Genomic DNA, 16,468 nt, shown 5'->3' on the forward strand with positions numbered 1-16,468 from the left:
TTTTGAGATTGGCTTATCTCACTTAGCATGATATTCTCCAATTTCATCCATTTGCCTGCAAATGCCATAATTTTACTATTTTTTATGGCTGAGTAATATTCCATTACTTACTGAGTAATGGAATATTACTGAGTAATATTCCATTCCATATATATATAAACCACAGTTTCTTTATCCATTCATCAATTGAAGGACATCTAGGTTGGTTCCACAATGTGGCTATTGTGAATTGAGCAGCTATCAACATTTATAGAGCTATATCTCTGTAGTATGCTGATTTTAAGTCCTTTGGGTATAGGCCAAGGAGTGGGATAGCTGGGTCAAATGGTGGGTCCATTCCAAGTTTCCTAAGGAATCTCCACACTGCTTTCCAGAGTGGCTGCACTAATTTGCAGCCCCACCAGCAATGTATGAGTGTACCTTTTCTCCCACATCCCCTCCAACACCTATTGTTGCTTGTATTCTTGATAATCGCCATTCTAATTGGGGTGAAATGGAATCTTTGTTTTGATTTGCATTTCTCTTATTACTAAAGATGTTGAACATTTTTTCAAGTTTGTTGATTGCTTGTACATCTTCTTCTGTGAAGTGTCTGTTCATTTCCTTAGCCCATTTGTTGATTGGGTTATTTGTATTCTTGGTGTAGAGTTTTTTGAGTTCTTTATATATTCTGGAAATTAGTGCTTTATCTGAAGTATCAGTGGCAAAGATATTCTCCCACTCTGTAGGTTCTCTCTTCACATTGCTGATAGTTTCCTTTGCTGAGAGAAAGCTTTTTAGTTTGAATCTATCCCAGTTATTGATTCTTGCTTTTATTTCTTGTGCTATGGGAGTCCTGTTAAGGAAGTCTGATCCTAAGCCGACATGTTGAAGATTTGGACCTACTTTTACTTCTATAAGATGCAGGGTCTCTGGTCTGATTCCAAGGTCCTTGATCCATTGTGAGTTGAGTTTTGTGCAGGGTGACAGATAGGGGTTTAGTTTCATTCTGTTGCATATGGATTTCCAGTTTTCCCAGCACCATTTGTTGAAGAGGCTATCTTTTCTCCATTGCATATTTTGGCACCTTTGTATGAGAAAATTGTATTTATTTGGGTTTGTGTACATGTCCTCTATTCTGTACCATTGATCTACCTGTCTGTTTTGGTACCAATACCATGCCGTTTTTGTTACTATTGCTTTGTAGTAGAGTTGAAGTTCTGGTATTGCGATACCCCCTGTTTCATTCTTCCTGCTAAGGATTGCTTTAGTTATTCTGGGTTTCTTATTCTTCCAGATGAATTTCATGATTGCTTGCTCTATTTTTGCAAGGTACATCATTGGGTTTTTAATTGGAATTGCATTGAATCTGTATAGCACTTTTGGTAGTATGGCCATTTTGACAATGTTAATTCTTCCTATCCAAGAACATGGGAGATCTTTCCATCTTCTAAGGTCTTCCTCAAGTTCTTTCTTCAATGTTTTGTAGTTTTCATTGTAGAGATCCTTTACCTCTTTTGTGAGATTGATTCCCAAATATTTTGTTTTTGAGGTTATTGCCAGTGGAGTTGTTTTCCTCATTTTCCTATCAGATGTTTCATCACTTGTGTATAAAAATGCTTTAGATTTATGTATGTTGATTTTAAAGCCTGCTATTTTGCTGAATTCATTGATGAGGCCTAGCAGTTTTCTGGAGGAGTTTTTTTGGATCCTCTAAATATAGAATCATGTCATCAGCAAATAGTGACAGCTTAAGTTCCTCTTTTCCTATTCGTATTCCTTTAATTTCTTTATTCTGTCTAATTGGTCTGGCTAGTATTTCAAGAATGATGTTAAATAGAAGTGATGAAACAGACATCCCTGTTGTTCCCATTTTTAAAGGGAATGCTTTCACTTTTTCTCCATTAAGAATGATGTTGGCCATGGGCTTAGCATAAATAGCCTTTACAATTTTCAGGTATTTCCTACTATTCCTATTTTTTCTAGTGTTTTGAGCATGAAGGGGTGTTGAATTTTGTCGAACACTTTTTCTGCATCAATTGAAATAACCATATGATTCTTATCCTTCAGTCTATTGACATGATAGATTACATTTATTGATTTACGGATGTTAAACCATCCTTGCATTCCAGGGATGAACCCCACTAGATTGTGGTGCACGATTTTCTTACTATGTTTTTGGATATGGTTTGCCAGTATTTTGTTAAGGATCTTTGCATCTATATTCATCAAGGATATTGGTCTAAAATTTTCTTTCCTCGATCTGTCTTTGCCTGGTTTGGGTATGAGGGTGACATTAGCTTCATAGAATAAGTTTGGTAGGGTACCCTCCTTTTCTATTTCCTGGAATACTTTGAGAAGTATTGGAATGAGTTCTTCTTTGAAGGTCTTGTAGAACTCAGCTGAGAATCCGTCTGGTCCTGGGCTTTACTTGGATGGAAGGTTTTTAATGGTTCCTTCTATTTCATTGCTTGATATTGATCTGTTTAAATTGTATATGTCCTCCTGGTTCTGTTTGGGAGGAGCACATGTCTAGAAATTTGTCATTGTCTTCGGTAGTTTCTATTTTGTTGGAATACAGATTTTCAAAGTAGCTTCTCGTTATGTTATGTATCTCAGTGGTGTCTGTAGTGATATTTCCTTTTTCATCACGAATTTTAGTAGTTTGAGTTTTCTCTCTCCTCTTTGTTAGTGTGGCTAAGGGTTTGTCTATTTTGTTTACTTTTTCAAAGAACCAACTTTTTGTTTTGTCAATTTTTTGAATTGTTTCTTTTGTTTCAATTTCATTGATTTCAGCTCTGATTTTAATCATTTCTTTTTTCTTCTACTTTTATTCTTCTTCTGTTCTTCTTTTTCTGGACTTTGAGGTGTAATGTTAGGTCATTTAGTTGTTGACTTTTCATTCTTTTCTGGAATGCGCTCCATGCAATGAATTTTCCTCTTAGTACCGCTTTCATAGAGTCCCAGAGATTTTGATATGTTGTATCGTCATTCTCATTGACCTCTAAGAATATTTTTATCTCCTCCCTGATGTTTTCTGTTATCCATGTTTCATTCAATAGCATATTATTTAGTCTCCAGGTGTTGGAGTAATTTCTATTCTTTATTTTGTCATTGATTTCTACTCTCAGTGATCTGATAGAACACAAGGCAGTATCTCTATTTTTTTGCATTTCCAAAGGGCTGCTTTGTGGCATGACATATGGTCTATTTTTGAGAAGGTTCCATGTGCTGCTGAGAAGAAAGTGAATTCGCTCGGTGATGGATAGAATATTCTATATATTAAGTCTAGTTTATTGATTGTGTTATTGAGTTCTATGGTTTCTTTGTTTGGTTTTTATTTGGAAGATCTATCCAGTGGTGAGAGCAGTGTGTTAAAGTTACCCAGCATTATTGTGTTGTGGTCTATTTGATTTGTGAAATTGAGAAGGATTTTTTTGATGTACAGGGATGCACCATTATTTGGGGCATAAATATTTATGATTCTTATGTCTTCCTGATTTATGGTTCCCTTAAGCAATATGAAATGACCTTCTTTATCCCTTCTGACTAACTTTGGCTTGACGTCCACTTTATCTGAAATAAGGATGGAAACCCCTGCTTTTTTACTGAGTCCATGTGCGTGGTAGGTTTTTTTCCCATTCTTTCATCTTTAGTCTGTGGATGTCTTTTTCTATGAGATGAGTCTCTTTCAGGCAGCATATTGTTGAGTCTTTCTTTTTAATCCATTCTGCCAGTCTATGTCTTTTGATTGATGAGTTTAGGCCATTAACATTCAGGGTTATTATTGAGATATGATTTGTATTCCCAATCATTTGACTTATTTTTGGTTTTTAACTTGGATTGGTTTCTCCTTTGAGTGGATTTTTCTCTTAAGGTAGTTCCTCCCTTTGCTGACCTCCATGTTGTTTTTCATTTCCTCCTCATGGAATATTTTTTTTGAGAACATTCTGTAGCGCAGGCTTTCTATTTGTAAATTCTTTTAACTTTTGTTTCTCATGGAAGCATTTTATTTCATCTCAAATCTGAAGGTTAGTTTTGCTGGGTATAGGATCCTTGGTTGGCAACCGTGTTCTTTTAGAGCTTGAAATGTGTCATTCCAGGCCCTTCTAGCTATTAGAGTCTGGGTTGTGAAGTTGGCTGCTACTTGTATTGGTTTCCCCCTATATGTAATCTGATGCTTTTCTCTCGCAGCCTTCAAAATCCTATTTTTATTTTGAATGTTAGGCATTTTCATTATAATGTGCCTTGGTGTGGATCTGTTGTGATTTTGTGCATTTGGTGTTCTGTAAGCCTCTTGTATTTGATTTTCCATTTCATTTTTCAGGTTTGGGAAATTTTCTGATATTATTTCATTGAATAGGTTGTTCATTCCTTTGGTTTGTATCTCTGTGCCTTCCTCAATCCCATTAATTCTTAAATTTGGTCTTTTCATTATGCCCCATAGTTCCTGGAGATTCTGTTCATGATTTCTTACCATCTTCTCTGTTTGGGCAACTTTATTTTCAAGATTAAATATTTTGTCTTCATTGTCTGAGGTTCTGTCTTCCAAGTGGTCTAGTCTTTCGGTGAGCTTTCCATTGAGTTTTTAATTTGGTTTATTTTTTCCTTCATTTCAAGGATTTCTGTTTGTTTGTTTGTTTGTTTTTTGAGAATCTCTATCTCTTTGCTGAAATGATCTTTTGCTTCTTGCAGTTGCTCTTTCAACTGCTTATTGGTATTATCATTCATTGCCTGCATTTGCTCTCTTATTTCATCCTTTGCTTTGTGAATCATCTTAATCATGTATAATCTGAAGTCCTGTTCTGACATTTCTTCTACCATACTGTCATTGGATTTTATTAGTATAGAATCTAGATGTGTTTGCGTCATTTTCTTCCCTTGTTTTTTCATGTTGTTCATGTATTTTCCCCTCTAGCAGTACAGATCTGGGGTATTGCAGATTCCCCCCTATAGGCCTACAGTGGCCCTATAGGTTTCCTAAACCTTTTCTTTGAGGGGAAGACCAATATTAGCAGTGCCCAATTCAGACAGTATGCAATCTTAGACCAAATAGTTCCTATGAGGACATTAACAATATTGTTATAATAAACAGAATGAGTTCAATTATTATCTTCAGTATAACAAACAGATTTGCAATAAGGTCTGCAGTTTCTAATGGAGGACAAAGAGGATGCAGAGGGATATAGGATGTAGCTGTTAATGGGATAAGAAAAGAATGTACAGAAGTTCTAGATAATAGAAAGTGTGAGAGTATAATCCAAAGAAATTGGTTGTTAGCATGCAAAAAGGGAGAAAGAGACTCTGAGGGAACAGGTAAACAACAGGAACAGATAGCAAGAAAAGTAAAGAAATAAAAACTGAAAATTGTTCAATAAGGAGAAAAAAGAAAATCTACAGTATAACAGTCATATAGTATTCAAACCTCGCAGTCTTCAGTAGCCTGATGCATGAGAGGTACCTGACAATGAGCTTCAAGTCTCCAACAGGCATCTCAGGATGCGATTTGCCCCACCTAAAGATGGGAGCTACTGCTTCCAGGATTATCCGAGATGGCCACTCTGGCTTCCAAATGTGTTGGCAAATAGGGAGATGCAGCTCGGGGTGTGGACATGGTCGACTGGAGGTCCTGGAGGCAGGGTGTGGTTGGTCAGGCAGGGGTCCTGGAGTTCGGTTGTTTTTGGTGTTGTTGCAGTATCCTGGAGGCAGGGTGCAATCAGTCGGTCTGGGGTCCCGGTGATAGGGCACAGTCAGTTAGTCTGGGGTCCTGGCGGGGGAGTAGTCAGTCGATGTGAGGGCCCCAGAGGCAGGGAGTGATCGGTCAGGCTGAGGGATCCTGGAGACGGGGCTCAGTCAGTCCCGCCAGGGGTCTTAAAGGCCCTGGCTGTTGTCTCAAAAGGGCGGCAGCCATATGTAACCAAACCTGCAGGTACTGCAACAGTGAACTTCCAGGCAATAGAAGGCAGCTAGTGCTCCACTGGCAGTCGGTGATCAATTTGCTGGCCATTGTCAGATGATTGGGAGGTGAACCTCGGGTGGTGGGTGATGGATAGATGTAAAGCAGGCGATGGACAGGCAAGAGGCAGGCAAGAGGCAGGTAAATGGCGGATGATAGGCGCCTGACAGTGAGCAATCTGCACTCAAAAAGGCGTTGATATGGTGGCAGACTGCAGGTGATCACAGTAGACAAATGGGGTAAACAGCGGGGGATTGATAAGCAGCAAAAACTGCCTCACCAAGAAACAGATATCCTCTGCTTGAAACCCCAGTTACAAAGTGACAAGGAACGCAGCCTCCCTCTAGTCCGCCATCTTCTCAGAAATTCTTGATGCTCTCCTAATTTACATTCTTACAAAGTGTTTGAAAGTTCATTTTTCCAACATTCTCATTAGCTTTTATTGTTTTTTGGGTTTGGTTTGCTTGTTTTTGGTATTAACTGTTCTAACTTAGGTGAGATGGTATCTTCTCGTAGTTTTGATTTGCATTTACCTATGGCTAATGTTATTGAGCTTTTTTCCATATATTTATTGGCCATTTGTATATCTTCTTTTGAGAATTGTCTATTCAGATCATTTGCCCAGTTTTAAATTGGATTACTTGTTCATTGTTAAGATTTTTGTTTTCCTTAAATATTCTATAAATTAACTCCCATTCTGTAGATTGTCTCTTTACTCTCTTGATTATGTTCTAACCTCCACAGAAGCATTTTAGTTTGTTCTAATCCCAGTTGTTATTTTTCATTTTTGTTTCCAATGTTTTTGGAGACCTGTCCAGAAAGTCATTGCCTGTACCAATGTTTTGAAGAGCATCCCTGAAATTTTCTTGTAGTTTCGAAGTTTCATGTCTTATGTCAGTCCTTGATCCATTTTAAGTTGATTTTTTTTGTACAGGGTGAGAGAAAGGGATCAAGTTTCAAACTTCTGCTTGTGAATATCCAGTTTCCCCAGGACCATTTGTTAAAGAGTCTGTCCTTTGACCAATGTATGTTTTTAGCACCTTTGTTGAGAATAACTTGGCCTTAGATGTGTGGATTTATGTCTGTATTCTTTGTTCTGTTCCATTGATCTATGTCTGTTTTTATGTCCATTCCATGCTATTTTGGGTATGATGACTCTGCAATATGTCTTCAAATCAGGTATTATGATACTGCTATTTTGTTCCTTCTGTTCAAGATTGCTTTGGCTATTTGGGGTCTTTTGTGCTTCCATAAGAATTTTAGAGTTGTTTTTCTAGTTCTGTGAAGAATGTTTTTAGTATTTTGGATGAGGATTGCATTGAATCTATAGATCACTTTGGATAGTATGGACTTTTTAACAACATTAATTATTTTAATTTGTGAACATGGGAGATCTTTACTTTCATTTGTTTTTTAAATTATTTATTTTTTGTATATTCAATTTCTCTTATTAGTGTTTTATAGCTTTCATTGTTTAAAGTTCTTCACTTCCTTGGTTTGTTATTTATGTAGTTATTGCAAACGATACTGCTATCATGATTTTTTTCCTCGGTAAATTCATTATTGGTGTCATTATTGGTATGCAGAAAAGCCACTGATTTTTGTACTTGATTTTGTATCCTGCTACTTTACTGCATTCATTTATCAATTGTAATAGTCTTTGGGTGAGGTTTTTTAGGTTTTCCGATGTGTAGAATCATATCATCTACAAAAAGTGGCAATTCAACCTTCCCCCTTTCTATTTGTATGCCTTTTTTTCCCCTTTCTTTTAGTTGATTACTTTGGTTTAAATTTCTATACTATCTTGAATAAGAGTGGCTATAGGGTGGTCTTGTCTTGTTCCTGATCTTAAAGCAAATGCTTTCAGCTTTTCCCCATTCAGTATGATGTTGGCTGTGCGTTTGTCATACAGAGGCTTTATTATGTTGAGTTGTGATTCTTCTAGACCTAATTTGTTCAGAACTTTTATCACAAAGGGATGTCAAATTTTATCAAACACTCTTTATGCATCTAATGTAATGGTCATGTGATTTTTTTTATGCTTCTTTCTATTTATGTGACACTTATTGATTTTTTGTTGTTGTTGTTGAACCATTTTTTCATCCCTTGGGATGAAACCAAATTGGTTATAGTGTATAATCTTTGTGATTTGCTGTTGAATTTGATTTGTTAGCATTTCGTTGAGATTTTTGCATCTATGTTCAACAGGGATGTTGGTCTATAGTTTTATTTATTTATTTATTTTTTGTTTTTTTTTTTTTGTTTTTTTGGTATGTGTGTGTTTTTAATGTCCTTGTTAGATTTTTGCCAGCAGTACAATGTTGGTCTCATAGAACGAATTTGGAAGGGTTCCCTCCCTCTCAATTCTGTAGAATGATTTCAGACTCATCAGTGCTAGTTTTTTAGTGTTTGGTAAAATTCAGCAGTGAAGCCATCTCATCCTGGGCTATTCTTTGTTGGAAGTCTTTTCTTTTTATTAATGGTTGCTGTGACCTGTTATGGCCATTAATTTAGGAACCAACAAGGGGTAATGGGGGATAAGAAAGACAAACAAACACATAGAGAAAAAGCTGGGATGAGGTGGGACACCATCCTCTGATGTAGGAACAATGACCCAGAGCTAGCTCAGCACATTTATTATATAGGTTTTATCTTCAAAAGGGTTTTCTGTGAGAAAGTTTCTTCACAGCAGGCAGGCTGAAGGTCAGAGTACTGGCAAGCAATTATAATTATCTAGATGCACTCAAAATTCTCTGTCCCTAGCAACTGGTGTCTGAAATCAGGATCAAAACTGATAGTCCTGTACCTTGCACAGAACCTCCTTAAGCAGGGCGTCATCATAGCAACTGGGCAATCTTTGACCTGCCTCTTTGCACAGAAAGTTCCCAGTGCAAGTGCAGTCTCCTGTGGTAAGGCAGTCAGAGACCATGATCCAAGTCACCACAATTGATTCCATCTCATTACTTATTATTGGTCTATTCAGGATTTTATATCCCCTTGGTTTAATTTTGGTAGTTTATAATTGTCCAGAAATTTGTACATTTCTTCTAGTTTCCATTCCAATTTATTAGCATGTAGTTTTTTAAACTAATTTGAGTTCTATGTATGGAGACATATTTAATGTCTCCTTTTCCTTTTTCCTTTTTGCCATATTGAGGATCGAACCCAGGGGTGCTTTACCACTGTGCTCCATATCCAATCCTGTTTATTTTGAGACAGGGTCTCATTAAATTGCCAAGATTGGCCTCAAACTTTTAATTCTCCTGCCTCAGCGTCCCACGTAGTTGGGATTACAGATGTGTGCTGCCACACCTGGCTGTAATGTCTCCTTTTTCATCTCAAGTTTTATTTGTTTGGGTCTTCCCTCTCTCTCATCGTTAGTCTTGCTAAAAGGGATTACATTTTGTTATCTTTTCAATGAAACAACTCTGTATTTCATTGATCCTTTGTACCATAGTTTTAGATTCATAGTTTTGATTTATTTTTGCTATAATCTTTATTATTTCTTTGCTTATACTAAGTTTCAGTTTAGTATATTCTTACTTTTTTAAGAACTTGTGATGCATCATTAGGTTGTTTATTTGGTATCTTTCTGTTCTTTGGATTAGGCACTCAATGATATAAATTTCTCTATTAGTACTGCTTTCATTGTGTCCCACATGTTATGGTATGGTATTTTCATTTTCTTTTGTTGCAAGAAATTTTTAAATTTTCCTTCTGACTTCCTCAGTGACCCACTGTTCAAAGGTGTCTTGTTTATGTATTTGAATAATTTCTAAAGTTTCTCTTTCTAATGACCTCTAGTTTTATTCCATTGTCATCAGAAAATATATGGGATATGATTTCATTTTTTGAAAATTTCTTAAGACTTATCTTGTAGCCTAATGTATAATCTATTCTAGAAAATGCTCCATGTGCTGATGAAAAGAATATATAGTCTGTTAATGTTAAATGGAATGTTCTGTAAATTTCCATTAAGCCCATTTGATCTGTAGTATACTTTAAGTCTCATTCCTTTGTTAACTTTTTGTCTGTATGGTCTATACATTGGTGAGAGTGGGATATAAAAATCCCTCATGTTTATTGTATTAGAGCCTATCTCTTCCGGTCAAGTAGTGTTTGCTTTTTTAAATTGAGTGCTCCAACATTATATGCATATAGGATTATAATCGTTATATTTCCTTGAACATTACACAGGTCTTTATTTCTTCTTCCATCCTGATGGATAGCCTTATCTGGTATAGTAGTCTTAGTTTGTAGGATTTTTGTTTTGTTTGTTTGTATTGTGTTGGGTTTTTTTCACAGGACTTTTTCTCTTTTTACTGTTTTTCTCTTAAAGTCTATTCTGTCAAATAAAAGTATAGCTACTCCTGCTCACTTGATGTTTCCATTTGCTTGGGATATCATTTGACATCCTTTCACTTTCAGTCTGTGTGCATCTTTATTGATAAAATTACTTTCTTGTGGGTAGCATACTATTGGGGCTTGTTTTTTATTTTTCATTTTAATTTATTTATTTATCTTTATAATGCTGGAGATTGAACATGCAAAGCTCTCAATGTACCAATGAACTGCATCCCCAGCCCAGGTCTTATTTTTTCATTCCATTTATTCAGTCTACTTATTTTAAGTTCAGAGTTATTACTATGACTGTCATTTTGTTGATTTTCTTCTAGTTTTATTGAATAGTCTTTATTTTTTCCTCTCATGAATCTTTGTGATTTGATGGTTTACTACATTGATAACTTTGTTAATCAACGTTTTGTTTCTGGGAACAAAACACCTGAAAAGGACAACTTCGAGGATAAAAAAGTTAATTTTGGCTCATGATGTGAGAGTTTTAGTCCATGGTGGGCAATCTCCATTGCTTGAACCCAAGGAAGAATATCATGGCAGAAGGAGATGGTAGAGGAGTCCTGCTCCAACCATGGCAACCAGGAGGCAGAGAGAGGTGGGAGAAAGGGGACCACACAGAAGGTGACTCCTTCCGGGGCCTGCTCCCAGGGATCCACCTCCTCTATCTAGCATGCCCCACCTGCGTACAGTTATCACTCAGTTATTCCATTCATATTAGAACAAAATGATGAGGTTATAGCTCTCATAATGCATATTCCTGTATTAACATAGGAACTTTGGGAGGACACCTCATATATAATGATAACATTTTATTCTCTTCTATTTCTCATTTATGTATCTATTCTTCTAGTGGGATTTATACTTTTACATGCTATCATGATTGTAGCTATTTTTCTTCTACTTTCAGGTATAGAACTCCCTTAAGTATCTTTTTTCTAGAAGATTCATGATTTGGTAGTTATGAATTCCTTTAGCTTTGCTTATCTTGGAAGGTCTTTATTTCTTCTTCCATTCTAATGGATAGCATTAGCTGGTATAGTAGTCTCAATTTGTAGGGTTTTCTTTTGTTTGTTTGTTTGTTTTCATGGAACTTAAATTAATCATTCCATTCCTTCCTGGTCTGTAGAACTTCTTCCAGGAAATCTGTTGTTAAACTTGTGGCATTGCTCTTAAATGTGACTTGGTGCTTTTCTCTTGAGTATTTTAAAATTCTTTGTTCTGCACATTTGACAGTTTGAGTATAGTACATTATGGTGAGAATTTTTTTTCTGGTCATGTCTATTTGGGGTTCCATAAGCCCTCCAGTATCTGGATGTCCAATTCTTTCCCCAAATTAGGGAAATACTCTGTTGTTTCATTAAATAGACTTTCTATGCCATTAACCGTTATTTTTCCCTCTTCGATTATGCCCATGATGTGGGTGTTGATCTTTTTTAGTGTCCCAAATATCTAGAAAGCTTTCTTCATTCGTTTATATATTTTTCCTTATTTCTGTCTGCATGTGATATTGCAAAAGACCTATCTTAAATTATACTTGATCTGGTCATAGTTGAGGCTTTCAATTAATTTTTAATTTATGCTTTTAATTATTATTATTACTATTATTTCCTAGTTCTAGGATTTTAATCCAGTGTCTTATGCCCTAGGCAAACACTGTCCTACTGAACTATACCACCAACCCCTTACCTGAGTTTTTTTATCTGACTTTTATTGAGCTCTTCATTTCCAAGATTTGATCATTTCTTTTTCAAAATATCTATCTCTGTTGAATTTATTGTTTGTATCTTGAAATGTCTACCTAATTCCATATAACTATCTGTAGTCTCTTGGTTCTCAATGAACTTTTAAAAATCATTCTTTTGAATTCTTTATCAGGCATTTCATCTACTTCGATATCTTTGGAATCTGTTTCTAGACAGTTATGATCTTTAGGAGGAATTATACACTTTAGTTTTGCATATTTTCTGTGTTCCCAAATTGAGATTTATGCATCTGGTGGAATTGATAGCTCTGCAACTTTTATGGATTGGTTTTCATAATAAGTGGTTTTCTTTTGCAGATGCTTCTTGAGATAATGGTTTATTATGCAATGTTGAGTTTAGTTGTAGCGGGCCACTATAGTATAATCTCCTGGAGCTTCCTTATCTTTGTTTGGTTAATACAGGAGTTGGAGAGACCTACTGTCTCTACCACTCATACAAGCATGGAGACACTCTAGCAATTTAAGCAGGTGTGGTGTTGGCAGCAGAGTGGGCAGAGTTTACTCTGGTTATTCCTGTAGTGGGATTTGTGGCCCTATCAGTTGCTGGGGGTTTCCACAGGCCCTGTTGAAATTGACTGAGTTGATTGAAAGGGTCTCTGGTATTGACTACTTCAGTAGTGGTGAGGGCCTGAAACACTTTTCCTCTGGTAAGACACTGATGCAGATTCAAATGCTGTACAGGGAGAGGCAGGGACAGGAATACAGAGGCTACCCCCTGTGACATTCACACCCACTCTTGCCAGCAATGAGTGATCGAACAAGAGAACAACCAGTTTAGGGAACCGAAATAAGTGTCGTGACAACATAAGTTGCATTGTTCTTTTCCGAGGCTACTGTGGGCATGCCTGCTCAAGAGTGTAACCTCATATTCCCCCAGCTGTGCATGCCTGGGCATGGGGCCTTTTCTCCCCCTGCCAATTCTTTCATCCACCAGGGATCAAGCAAGAATAGGTCAAGGCTGGAGCTATACAAAATTCTTTTCAGCTGAGATGCTCACAGGCCTTAGAGCTGAATGCAGCTAATGCTAGGCAAACTTTTTCTCCAGATCTTCTATGTTGTGTGCCTTGAGGATGGGGCAGGAGCTGGAGCCTCAGTGGTGTTGCTGCAGACTGCCCCAGCATACCTCTGTGGGTAGGAGAGCAGTGGAACCAGAGGTTCTTTGCCTTGTTAGGGACAGGTGCCTATGCACAGTGCTAGGAGAGGGTAGTGGGAACCATGTTGCCTTCAGTCCCAGTCATGTATGAAACCACATGTGACTAGCCACACCTGCAGTCTCAGAAGAAGGCTGGTTCCCTAACCCTCAGGTTCTTGAGGGCAGTTTCCACTTTACTATCAGTGTTGAACACCAGTGTGGTGCTCTAGGCAGGTTTGTTCGGAGTCATTCTGCTAAGCCTAGTTTGTTTTGTGAGGCATCTACCTGTGGAGCCAGTGCCGTGGAATGGCTGTGGCACACCAGAGATGGAAATATAGAGAGGCTTCTGACCCTGGAGTTGTCCAGAGTCAGACACTAGATCCCTTCTCTAGATGGCTCCTGGCTGTAGCACTCTTAAGTGTTCACTAGGAGATAAAGTGAATTCCTTTCCCAAAGCCTCAGTACCATGCAGATTTCAGGATTCTTATCTATTCAGGCTATAAAACCCATAGGGTTGTAAAACTCTCTAGTAGCTAGGTTTACCAGTATCTGCACTGATAGAGTTTGGTAGGAACCCTCTTTTATATTTACCCTGTGGAGGGGAGACTCCCCCTCCCTTGGCTGTGGAGTGGGATCAACAGGTGCTGGGATATAATTTGCTTCTCTTACTATGCCATTGTCTCAAATGTCTGGATTTTATAAGGTTTCTGTTTTTCTACTGTTGGATTCCAGGACTCTCCTAATCTCCTGTGGTCACTCACCTACACAGCTACACACCTGTTTCGCTGGTTCTTCTTTGTGGGGGGTAGAGGAATGCAGGGTGCCTCTTATTCAGCTATCTTGCTGATCCTCTCTGAGTGGTTATTAATTAAATTCAGGGATTCAGTACTTCCATCTACAGGTAATGGGAGAAAAGGCCTGAGTGTAGAGACAGGAAAAGAGAACTCTGAGCATCTCTTTTTCCATCTGTGAGAATGAACTGGGTAAAGCTTTCCTAATCTGAACTGCACCCCAGAAAGCTTGCAGGGGCATAGGTTCTCCTGTTTATCTTGTTCATGTAAACAGTACTATGGACACACGTTTAATCACTGCACTATCAATTTAATGTCACCCAGGGGGAAACCTCAGCAGTATTGCACTTGATTCCTTTGAGCATTTCCTGTCAGATGATTGCTCTTCCTCTTTTGACCACACCGGGGAGTATTGGGATGATTTCAAGGTGCATAATTACTTCCGAAAAAGACAAGAAGGTTGATGGTACACACCATTGTGCCTGAGTCCTTTCAGGACTAATTTTCCTTTCTTTTACAATGAATATTTATAGAAATATAGAAACTGAAAGGGAAACCCATGCTTCTTTTAATGATTTTGGACAAGTTTCCATTATTGTATAACCTAAGAATGGAAACAAAAACATCTATCAGAGTAAGAAGTTAAATTTTAAGATGCATAGAATGTGATTTTGTCTTATGATATCATATTTGGTAAGGACACGAAATGATTTCCATCAGTCAATCGATCATTTGCAAATATGCTGTATTCCACTGTATTCAGGTGTGAAATGATTTGATGCTTCATGTAGAGCACCATCATAATTTAGTTTATGAGCTTGTGCATTTGGATTCCTGGGCTTGTTTAAAATTACTGTTTTGCCTGAAAAAAGTAAAATTTGCTAATCCGTTTGTATTTTAGGGACATTAAATCTTGAAAAACGTTTTTGTTTTCTATTAACATTCTTAAATGTCATGATTTCTTGTTTCTGAATATTTAATACATGCCTTTATAATATTTTGTTGCTTATTAGTAAAAAGGCATTTTACTTTTTCTATTTTTAGTGAAGTTATTTCAATCTATATAAACAACAGTTAAGCCCTAGTGACAGAATAAATCTATAAGTTTGACATCTAAAAGTTATATGACATCTCTCCTGTTCATAAAATCTTGTCATTTTCAAAGATTCTCTTCTCTAACATGCTTTTAAGGTTAGTTTAGACATTATACTATTTTTTTTGTTTGTCACTAACAGTAATTATGTTTTTGTTTACCTTAAAGAAGTCTGTAATTTTGACATTTGTTTTTCTTTTTCAGGTTGCATTTTGGACACTTGCATTTGTCCTTTCTCATCCCAATATCCACAGGACCATTATGGAAGGCATATCTACTGTGTTTGGCACAGCAAGTACTAAACTCCAGCTCATTTTCATACTTGAGAACACATTTAATAATCTAATACACGGATTACTGGTCTATAGTTTGGATCTTAATTATCCCCTGAATGCCCATGTTTTAAGAACTTGGTCCCCAGGGTGGCACTATTGGGAGGTGATAGAACTGTTAGGATGTGGAGCCTAGTGGGAGGTATGTCACTTGATGTGTGGCCAGGAAGGAGATTGTGGGATCCTGGTCTCTTCCTTTTTTCTTTTTCTGCATCCTAAGTGTGAATGAACAATTTGCTGTGCCATACATTCCCCACCATTGCCATCCTGCATGCCCACGTGAGGCTCAAAGTAATGGTTTCACCCAATCTTGGACTGAACCTCCAAGACTGAGTCAAAATAAACATTTTCTCTTTATAACTTAATTATCTTGGCTATTTCATCATAGCGACAGAAAACTGACTAGCACAATTGGCAAAGTAAATACCTATAATTTTATAGAAAATCAACATAATTCAAAGTTCAACATATTTTGTGATGTGTTTCAGGATATAAATTGATCAGGTAGAATCCTATAATTTAGTTACAATCAAGTATTTTAGAGAGTATCTTAGCCAACTCCCGTTTTTTCCAAATGGTGAAAAGAGTCCTAGAGAGATTATGATTTTCATAATTCTCTTTTTAAAACATTTTTATTGGTGCATTATAATCATACATTCTAGTGGTATTCTTTATGCCATATGTGTACATACACATCACAAAATTTGATCAGTCTTATTCCCCTTTACCTCCCCCTTTTCTTCCTCCCTCCCTCTGATATACTTGCTCTACTCTATTATCTCCCTTCTATTATTATTATTTTTCTTTTTAAAATGCTTTCTTAGTGCCTTATAGTTACACATAACAGTAGAGTTCAGGCTGGATATGGTGGTACATGTCCGTAATCTGAGTGACTTAGGAGGCTCAGGCAGAAGGATCACGAGTTCAAGGCCAGTCTTAGCAATTTAGTGAGCCCTGTTTCACAATAAAAATAAAAAAGGACTGGGGATATGGCTCAGTGATAAAGTACCCCTGGATTCAGCCCGCAGTACAAAAAAAAGTATTATTAAAAAATAATATTCATTTGA

The 16,468-nt window shown here is 37.0% G+C and overlaps 1 protein-coding gene across 1 annotated transcript in view; it reads left to right on the forward strand.

Moving 5' to 3' along the window:
• The window catches only part of LOC124988759 (24-hydroxycholesterol 7-alpha-hydroxylase), a 123,862-nt gene that overhangs the window by 25,508 nt on the left and 81,886 nt on the right, over window positions 1-16,468 (forward strand). Inside the window, exon 8 of the mRNA XM_047558504.1 lies at window positions 15,274-15,364. Coding sequence (XP_047414460.1) covers window positions 15,274-15,364 — 91 coding nt within the window. The remainder of the gene's footprint in view (window positions 1-15,273; window positions 15,365-16,468) is intronic.

This window comes from Sciurus carolinensis, chromosome 7 (genome assembly GCF_902686445.1).
Source record: "Sciurus carolinensis chromosome 7, mSciCar1.2, whole genome shotgun sequence".
NCBI classification, from domain to species: domain Eukaryota; kingdom Metazoa; phylum Chordata; class Mammalia; order Rodentia; family Sciuridae; genus Sciurus; species Sciurus carolinensis.